Here is a 10271-nt window from a genome sequence, read left to right as displayed (position 1 = left end):
AAACAAGCGCCTGAACACAAAATTAGAAAAGGATCTGGCTAAAGGCTATACGTGTGTATTTATAAACATCATGTAAATCAGACTGAAATAATGCCTTTACCGTTTGCATGTTACAAGGTGTGGTGTGTTAAATAAAATATTTTCAGAAAACCCTAAGCCAAGGTCTTTTTTTTTTTTAATGAGTCATGTTCATTTGAATTCTACAGAAGCAATGCCTTAAAACCCTCAAATTATTTTTGGTAGGCTAATGTTCCACTGAAATGTGTTAAACATTTGCACACAAGTATTAAACCACCTCTGTAGTGTTAAGACTGCATTATCTCCCTTTGAGATACAGTTCAATCAATCAATCAATCAAAGTTTATTTGTATAGCGCTTTTCACAACACATGTTGTCACAAAGCGCCTTACAGGATTTAAAAGGTTAACAATACTACGGGTCCAGAACCCTAATGAGCAAGCCAAGGGCGACAGTGGCGAGGAAAAACTCCCTAAGATAGTGGGGAATAGGAAGAAACCTCGGGAGAACCAAGACTCAAAAGGGAACCCATCCTCCATTGGGCGGCCCGTTAACACACAGATTACACAAAATACAGACAAATACACAAGTCACACACAAATCACACAATCAGACTAAGTAAAGGTAAAAATGAAAGTTCTGGGTTATGATATTGTCACTGTAAATGTCTGTTGATGAACGCCAGGCTTTCATTCCGTGTCGGAGCAGCGATGCTGGTATTGTAGGCTCCGACTGCAATGTTACTCTCCAGGTGAACCTCGGAGAAAAGATACGAGATGTAGTAAATATGTAACAGATTAATCAAAGGCCAAACTAAACAGATGAGTCTTTAATCGAGTTTTAAACATTGAGACTGTGTCTGAGTCCCGAATAGAGGCAGGAAGATTATTCCACAATTGTGGAGCTTTAAAAGAAAAGGCTCTTCCACCTGCTGTGATCTTTTTGATCCTAGGAACAGTTAATAACCCTGCGTCCTGCGAGCGAAGTGAACGCGCTGGGTTATATTGTTCAATAAGTTCACTAAGATAGTCTGGAGCTAAGCCATGCAGCGTTTTATATGTTAATAAAAGTATTTTATAGTCAATACGGAATCTAATTGGCAGCCAGTGTAATGACGATAGTACGGGACTAATGTGATCAAACTTTTTAGTTTTTGTTAAAACTCGTGCTGCTGCGTTCTGAACCAGCTGGAGTTTGTTTATCGATTTACCAGAACATCCAGCTAGGAGACTGTTGCAATAATCTAAACGAGAGGATATGAATGCATGGATTAGTTTTTCTGCATCACTAATATTTAATATGTTTCTAATTTTGGCAATGTTGCGCAAGTGAAAGAACGCTACCCTAGTTATATTATTAATATGTGTATCGAACGAGAGATCTGGGTCTATTGTGACGCCCAAGTTCTTTACCTCTGCGCTGGGGGTTATAGTAAAAGAATGTAGATTCAATGCTGCATTATGTATCTTGTCTCTCGCAGCCCTAGACCCAACTATTATCAATTCTGTTTTATCGGCATTTAGTGCTAGAAAGTTACATGCCATCCAATGTTTTATCTCTTCTACACATTTCTCAATCTTACTGTTTGCGCCTAAATCATCGGGTTTTGCCGATAAATATAGCTGAGTGTCGTCTGCGTAGGAATGGAAACTGATGTCATGCTTATGCATAATTTCGCCTAAGGGTAACATGTACAGTGTGAATACAAGTGGTCCTAGGACTGTCCCTTGTGGGACACCATATTTAACCTGCACAGATTTAGAGGTTTTATTATTAACACTTACACATTGGAAGCGGTCAGTTAAATATGATCTAAACCAGGAGAGTGCGACTCCTTTAATACCTACTGTGTTTTCTAGTCTATCCAGCAAAATGTTGTGGTCTACAGTATCAAAAGCTGCACTAAGATCCAACAGTATAAGGAACGAGACGAGCCCATTATCGGCCGATATTAGTAGATCAGTTGCACATTGGGAATGCCAAGCACCTCTACAATTCCCATCCTGCAGACCTCCTCCAAGTGATTTATTAAAGTCACCTTCATTAGTCCCAATGAGAGTAGGATGGCTGGGAAAGCTTGAGGTTATTTAATGTAACTGGGACTCACCAGAAGGGGGTCTGGACAGCAAACCATAGCTTTACTTCCAGCTTTATCACAACTGATCAGAGATGCTACTGGAGTCCAGACCAGTTCACTGCAATTTTGTTGATCAGAAATGACAATATATTTTCCCCTAGAGCAGGCCTTAAGATCATATGAACAAAAAAAAATGCAACTTAAGCACAATTTCTAGTTAGAGGTTTATTGAAATTAGCTTGACACAAATAAAAGAAAAGGTTTCAGAGGAAATAATGGAAACAGAGCAGAAAGGTTGACGGGACAGAAAATATGAACATGTGCGGAACGGAGGCAGGATCTCAGCAGCGACCTCCCCAGACGCCCGTCTGCTCTTCTGTACTGGACAAATCACTCCGCTAGCGCATGATTATTTGCTATTGCTGCGATACGATAAACCTTCGGTTTCAATATACAAGGATATAACCACAGACATAAACCACAATAGTTCAGAAGCAAAAAGATGAAACCTTACAATAAAACCTTTATAGCAATACGTGTATATATGCATATTTGAATAAGGAAGCCATGTGGACTCACTTCATTGTGGGCAAGTGCATCGGTATGCTTTGTCAGCTTGTGTGTGTGTGTGTGTGTTTATGTGTGTTTATGTGGTGAGGATCTGCCGCTGTCGTTTCTCTTTCATCTTGGCTTTGTCCGGGCGCTGGGCCAGAACTTTGCCCTCGTGCATCTGCGCCATGCGCGTCACCGCGGAGATGCCGTCCACGAACTTGGTCTTGAAGAGCACGTTGGCGTTGGTGAACATGCCGTCCTTGAGCGACACCACCACAAACTGCAAAAGAGGAAGTGATGTCAAAACGACGTACAAAATGTCGTAGTACAAGGAAATTGAACCTTGTGCACTAAACGGTTCTGTACACCAGCACACACACACGTTAAATTTACGCTCGAGGTTCACACCTGGGAGTGTGTGAAGTGTGTGCGTAGCATCTGTCCGATGTTCTGTGTGTGTGAAAGGTCGAGCGCGGCATCCACCTCATCCAGGATGTAGATGGGAGCTGGTTTAAACAGCAACATGGCCAAGATCAACGAGAGTGCTACCAGAGACCTGAAACACACACACACTTGAATCACATCACCATGGCCACAGTGCACCCAGGACAACAGCAGGTGGTTTTCCAGATTTGCTGGCTGACCTTTGACCTCCGCTGAGTTCAGTCAGGTTCTCCTTCCAGGTGTTGCCAAGAGCCACCTTGAATTCCAGCCCATCGAGGACACCACACCCCTCGGGCGGGGCCAGTCGAGCATCCGCCCCCGGCAGTAAAGTGGAGAATATGGAACCAAAGTCCTTATTCACCTATACACACACATACACACGATCATTTGATTGTCCATGGCACAGTTTATGGCTGCATTATGATGGTCTAAGTTTTACCTTTTGCCAAGCCACATTGAGCGCCTCATTTTTTTTCTGATCCAACTCTTTGATGGTCTCCAGGATCTTAGCTTTATCATTCTCAACAATGCGCTTCTTCTTCTTGAGATCGTTGTACTGCAATAGATAAACCGGGTCAATAGAATAGAAGCTAAACAGAGGTCAGGTGTGAGCATTAACTCTGCTAAAGCATCAGTGAAAACTCTATTTGGATAAACGGGCCCCTGGGTTCGATCAGAGCGGGGAGCGGTGCAGGTAGGAGGCCGTACCCTCTCCTCAGCCTCACTCAGCATGTTCATGGCCCTGCGGTTGACGTTCCTCTCCAGCTTCTCCTTGCTCTCCTCCAGTCTCTTCAACCTCTGGCCAGCTTCCTTAGGGCTGTTCGCCTTGAAGTCGTAGGCGGAGTTGGGCTGCCCGAACAGGTGGCGCTCCGTCGAGATCCAGTCGTTCTCGGACAGCATACGCGTCACCTACGCACAAGGGCACGCGCGATCACTCAACCCACCCTCACGTGCACGCTCCTGCTCGTGCGCGCTCACGTGCACGCTCACCCACCCTGGCGGCGGCGTCTGCACTGTCCTTCTTGTGCTTGCTGATGTTGTGCTCCAGCTCCTTGATCTTGAGCTGGGCCTCGTTGTTCCGTTCCTGCAGACGATTGGTCTCTTCGCTCTTCCCTTTGATCTCCCTCTCCTGACCTAAAATCACCTCCTTCTGCTGCGTCAACTGCTCGTGGGCCCGCCGCACTGCATCCTGCACACACACACACACGATAACTACACCCTGATTAAATCCAACTTAGCGGACCTTCACGCCTTCTGAATTCCCTCTCTGGATCATGGTGCAAGCGCCGTGCACGTTTCGTCAACGAGCCTATTGGTTAAGCTCTGACTGATGATTTGCATACTCTCACCTTATTGGCCGCGACCTCGACAGACATGGCGGCGATCTGTTCCTGTATGGCCTTCGTGGCCTCGTCTACGGCCTCGATCTGCTGCTTGTAGCCGGCCTGCTCCCGCTTCAGCTCCTCCAGCTCCAGAGCCACGGCGTCAGCCTCCTGCGCACACACACAGATGGAGCTCGTGTGTGTGTGAGCTCGTGTGTGTGTGTGTGTGTGTGTGAGGGGCTGAAACACAGTCATTCCCACACGGCCGTGTACCTGCTGGGCCTCCTTCAGTCTCTTGTGGAAGGCGTCCGCCCTGCTCTTCGCCTCGTTGAGTCTGGACTGCGCTGCCTTCAGCTCCTTCTCTCGCTCCGCCGCCGCGTTCTTCATCTTGTTCTCCAGCACCTTGTACTTCTCCTCCGCCTTCTTCTGCACGTCCTTCGTGGTCTTCAGCGTCTCCTCGCTCTCCTCTAGACCCGGGTGCACGTACACACACACAAACACGCGACACTCAACAGACTGATGACGGCACGTGGGGAGGTGTTATGGTTACTGTATACGGTGTGTGTGTGTACCGATGGTCTTGCGGAGGTTTTCTAGCTCCTCCTGCTGTTTGTGGAAGGAGCTCTGCTGTAATTTGGTCTCCAGGATTTGAGCCTCCTCGGTCTTCAGGTCTAGTTGCTGCTTCAGCTGACGATACCTACAAGAGCCAAACGACAGTTAACTATAAACCCAGACACAGACACACAGATTTGTGTGCATGCAGTCACATGCTCTGTGGTTATATTGGCCTACTGGAGAGCTCAACATTAACCATGACTAGCATGAAAATCTATGTGGGGAAGTAGACTGGGGTTTCTCACGACAGACAAGAGAACAAAAGCTAAGAAGGCATCCAGAATCTGGGGCGCACACAGAATGTATTAGATTAACATCGGCTCTCTCTCGTCCATCTTTTCCACTGAGTGACTGCAAAGAACAGGAACTTCATCACATTCCTCTTCCATGTCCTGTCTCACTCCCACAGGGTCCTGCTCTCGCACTCTCAGGAGATTCTTTGCCTGTTTTTGGCCCCTTACTTTTCAGCGGTTCCCTTGAGGCCGCCCAGCTCCGTTTCGACGGCAACAAGCTCCGCCTCTTTGGCCCTCAGCTTGTCCTGAACGTCTTTCACCTCAGCCAGCTTGGAGAGCACAGAGGCTGTCTGAGCACGAGCCCCTATAAACAAACACACACACACACACACTCAAAGCGAGCCCTTCGTTTACATCAGCACATGTGCTCTGGCTCCTGCTGTCTCTCTCCTACCTCCGGTCAGTGTTCCCTGAGGATCAAACACGTCGCCTCCCAGTGTGACCGTTTTTGTGCTGACGCGTTTATCGAAAGCGACATGCTTGGCGTTGTCCAAAGTATCGCAGACCAGCGTGGTCCCGAACACGTACTCCATGGCCTTACGCAGCTCGGACTCGTATCCCACCAGCGATAGAGCCGTGTGCACGTTATCCTCACCTACCTGAAAATGCGAGCAGGAAACCAAACGTTCCATCAATGAATCAAACTCAACCTACGAAGCAACCTATGAACTTAATCACTCATTACCAGTTTTTTAGCCGCACACACTACTCCGTCGTTGAGGGTTCGAGCAGAGATCTTGTTCAGAGGGATGATTGTGTATCTTCGTTTCAGTTGACCTTTTTCTAGAATCTTTTTTCCAGTTACCTGGAAATAATTTAGAAGAAAAACACCAAAGTGCTGCATCAACATAAAACCCGAATCCAGTATGGCGACATTTGCAATAAAGTACACGAGGAAGGCAGGTTGAGATTTTTTCCCCCCCAAGAAAAATAAAGAGAATAAGCCAGAGTGATGAACTTTTGGTGCTGAGCTCTTTCAAACCCACACAGACTAGGAAACCTCACCTCTGTATCCACCACCACGTTGTAGAGTCGCCCGCCAGCCACCACTTCCAGGGCGGTGGCGTTGGATACGTCAGTCACCGTGAAGAGGTTTGCCACCAGGCCCTTCACTTTCGTACGGTCCCAGGCACGCTCAGGATCCCTGCAGGGGCACAGCACGTTAGCGCCCCCGTCTGGGTGTGTATGCCAGCACAGACAATCTTCTCCCCCAGGGGCGTGAACCCAAACCAACAACCATGGTGCTCAAGGGCGAGCGCAGACGCACTTACGTATATTCGAAGCGGAGATTGGGGAACTGGCCCATGAAGGTCTCGTATGTTTCTCTGAGCTGGTTGACCTCCTGAGACAGCTGCCTCCTCTGCTCAATCAGATGCTCCTCTCTGCCGTCTAAACGAACGAAGAGACAGACAAAAATCACCCGGAAAGCCGATGTTTTTCAGTCCGGCTCCGAGTCGTCTGCAAAGCATCGGGACACATGAGGCGTGGTGTCGATGGCGGGGGCAGGACCTTGGTAGTTGAGGTTCTGCAGCTGGTTCTGGAGCTTGGCTGCACACTGCTGCACGGCCTCCAGGGCGTCCTGGTCTCGCTTGTAGCCGCTGTCCATCTTCTTCACTTGGGCCTGTTTGGTCTTCAGCTCCTGCTGGGCGTGCTTGAGCTTCATCTGAGCCTGAGAGGGAGAGAGAGAGAGAGAGAGAGAGAGAGAGAGAGAGAGAGAGAGAGAGAGAGAGAGAGAGCACCATGTGAGAACCCATGCTCAGAACATTTCCGACACGCCTCCACCATTCCTCAGACGATGGCGTGGCTCCACCTGCTTGGCCTCAGTATCCGCCTTGCTCATGTCATTCTTGCAGGCCATCATCTGGCCGGCTAGCGTGGCCTCCTCTCCGTCCTCGTTGGCGGAGAGGCCGGCCGATATGGCCTCGAAGCACTTCCTGGCTGCATCCAGCCTCTCCGCGTCCTCACGCCCCTCCTCCTGCACGGTCTTCAACCGCACCGTCGCCTTGGACACCTCGCCTTCCTTCGCCGACATCATCTTCTTGTCCTATGAAAGAAAATTAAAAGCAAAACAAACAAATAAACAAACAAATGGTCTGGGTATTAACAACTTAAATGATAATTCTCTCTAAATCCAAATATTTTTATAAAATAAAGCACATACATCTAAACTCATGCATGTCTACAACAAAACAACACTGGTGTTTTCGCCGTTCTCCGCACCTCCTCCATGTTCTTAATAAGCTCTTTCCTTTTCTTGGTCTCATCTTTAAGGTTTTGTTTCTTCAAGTCAAGAGCACTCTGAGCTTTGGTGTCCACTCTCTGAGCCTCAGCCAGAGTCTCCTCGAGAGTCTTCAACACACCTGCCACCTCCTACACACACACACACACACAAAATAAAGTAACTTACTACCAATTCATTTCATATTGCTATCGATTAAGTTTCAAGTGTCGTGGTATTGATTAGGTGGAGGGAGATGTGCCCACACTGCAGTTCTGTAGCCGCATTCTCGGCCTTCCACTCACATCCCTTTGTGACACGCTCGCACAAGCTCACGTATAGCGCTCTCTTCTTTGTGACACGCTCGCACAAGCTCACGTATAGCGCTCTCTTCTTTGTGACACGCTCGCACAAGCTCACGTATAGCGCTCTCTTCTTTGTGACACGCTCGCACAAGCTCACGTATAGCGCTCTCTTCTTTGTGACACGCTCGCACAAGCTCTTCCCCTACACATCCACCAAAATGTACTACATCTCTCCGGGAAGCACGTGAGAGTTGGGGTGGGACGACGGGGGTGGCTCACCTCATCCCGGCTGTGCTCGAGCGCCTTGATCTCCTCGCCGAGCTGGCGCACGCGGGCTTCGTTCTGCCCCATGGCCTCCTGAAGCTGCCCCACCGAGCTCTGCATGCGCTCCAGGTCCTCCGAGGACTTCAGCTTGGTTTCCTCGGCGCACACAAACTGCCACGCCACGTACAGGCGGCTGAGGTGCTCGATCTCCCGCATCAGCTTCTGGTACTCCAGGTAGGACGAGCGCTCCTGCAGGAGGGCGTTGGCCAGACGCGGATTAAACTCAGGGCTGAGACACAAGTGTAGGCGTTGACTTTACAATTTAGACTAATCTGGGACTGGTAAGCCTGAATCAAGTCACTGCATAAGGAAGACATTGAGTTTATTGACCTCTTTGAGTTTTTCCATAGCAGGTGTGATCTCCTCATCCAGGATCTACGGTGAGAGAACAAATACACAACAGTGTAAACTGCAGGAAAGCAGAGAGACCGAGATGCGCACACACACACACGCAGAGAGAGAGAGAGAGAGAGAGACCGAGACGCACACATTCACACGCGTAGAGAGAGAGAGAGAGACCGAGAGAGAGAGAGAGAGTACCGTCTGAATCTCTTTCAGTTTAGCATCTTTCTTCTCAATGGTTTTCTGAGCGCTGATCTTCTTGCACTCGTACATCCTGGTACCCGCAGCCTCTTCTATCATGGCCAGAATCTGCAGCACAGTATGGGAATGGTGAGAAAAGTAAAGAAGCAATGGCAAGTTATGAATGACATTCAGAATACAAATGACAAGCTAGACTGTGTGTGTTAATGCAAATAAAATGAACACATGACAGCAATCATTAAGCATTTGAAGGACACGGTTAGTTATCATCACCCTACCTCAGGGGGTTTCATATTCAATACTTTGGTGATTCTTCCCTGAAAGTGAACACACAGTTACTGCAAAAAAACCAAAACAAAACAACTGAACACAAGCTCTTAACTCCACAAAAGAAAATCTTTTGTTGAGTTAAGAGCATGTGTTAAATTAATTTGTATAATTTTTGTGAATATTAGATATACAACCTGCATAATAAGAAAATGAGGGTTGTTGACGTTGAGCCCAACTGAGCAGAAGAGATCCTGGACCCGCATGTTATTCGCGTTGACTCCATTTATCAGGTACTTATTGCGGCCCCCAATAACAACCTGGACGGAAAAGAAAAACGTGTCTTCACGAAGACCCCGAAAGACACCGGACAAGAGGAGGCGGCTGCTGTCCGGCAAACCTGTCTGGTGACGGTGATCTCGTCGTGCGTCTCGAAGCCCAGCGGACTCTGTTTCTTGTTGGAGTTGTCGAAGGTGATGGACACCGTGGCTTTGGTGATGCCGGCGAGGCCGTTCTTGTACACCAGATCTTGGAGATTAGACGCTCGCACCTGCACCACAGCAATGTAGACGAGACAGGACACACAAACAAAACAGACTCGTTTAGAAATACAGGGTCATTTAGGCACATTACGACGGGTGGATTAGGGCTAAATATATATATATATATATATATATATATATATATATATATATATATATATCCAGGCGGCGGTGCTACTCACCTGTGATAAATTGGAAATGCCGAGCAGGAAGCAGATGGAGTCGAGTATGTTGGACTTGCCGCTGCCGTTCAGGCCGGTGATGGCGTTGAAGAGCGGGTCGAACCCGCTGATCTCGGTCCGCTCCGCGTACGACTTGAACCCCTCCAGCACCACCGACTTTATGTACATTTTTACAATAGATTCCTTGGGGAAAATGTAAAAAAAAACTTAGGGCGGTCCCAGTGAAACGCGCATGAAGCTTGTCAAGGTAAGGAAGCGGTAAACAAACGGGGACGTTTCTCCGGTGGAGACAGATCGGTTATCGACTCTGAGCGGAAACTGATGCGAAAGTTGAAATTTGGCGCCTGTTTCCGTCCCACGGTTCTTCTTCTTCTTCTACGGTAGTTTTAGGAGCATAGGTACATACTGCCACCTATCGATCGAATGGCGCATGTGGGAATTCCTCCTTTGAATACTACTACTACTACTACTACTACTACAATAATAATAATAATAATAATAATAATAATAATAATAATAATAATAATAATAATAATAATAAATATTATATACTAATAATAATAGCAAAT

At 47.6% G+C, this 10271-nt stretch overlaps 1 protein-coding gene across 1 annotated transcript; it reads right to left on the bottom strand.

Annotated features, from left to right (window-relative positions):
* Positions 1-346: 346 nt before the first annotated feature.
* smc2 (structural maintenance of chromosomes 2) lies at positions 347-10037 on the bottom strand. Its single transcript, XM_077018518.1, has 24 exons — positions 9703-10037; positions 9379-9528; positions 9176-9298; positions 8990-9028; positions 8709-8819; positions 8499-8543; positions 8124-8357; positions 7542-7691; positions 7132-7365; positions 6831-6990; positions 6593-6710; positions 6327-6465; positions 6007-6126; positions 5716-5920; positions 5490-5625; positions 4986-5110; positions 4687-4880; positions 4441-4584; positions 4086-4280; positions 3800-4000; positions 3531-3647; positions 3292-3452; positions 3056-3203; positions 347-2927 (listed from the first exon to the last, which is right to left on the bottom strand). Exons 1-24 carry the CDS (start codon positions 9868-9870, stop codon positions 2742-2744), a joined length of 3603 nt encoding a protein of 1200 aa, XP_076874633.1. The 5' UTR covers positions 9871-10037; the 3' UTR covers positions 347-2741.
* Between the last annotated feature and the right edge of the window lie 234 nt (positions 10038-10271).

The sequence above is a fragment of the Brachyhypopomus gauderio genome, chromosome 1 (genome assembly GCF_052324685.1).
Source record: "Brachyhypopomus gauderio isolate BG-103 chromosome 1, BGAUD_0.2, whole genome shotgun sequence".
NCBI lineage: Eukaryota > Metazoa > Chordata > Actinopteri > Gymnotiformes > Hypopomidae > Brachyhypopomus > Brachyhypopomus gauderio.
This window is presented reverse-complemented; position numbering and strand designations above follow the sequence as displayed.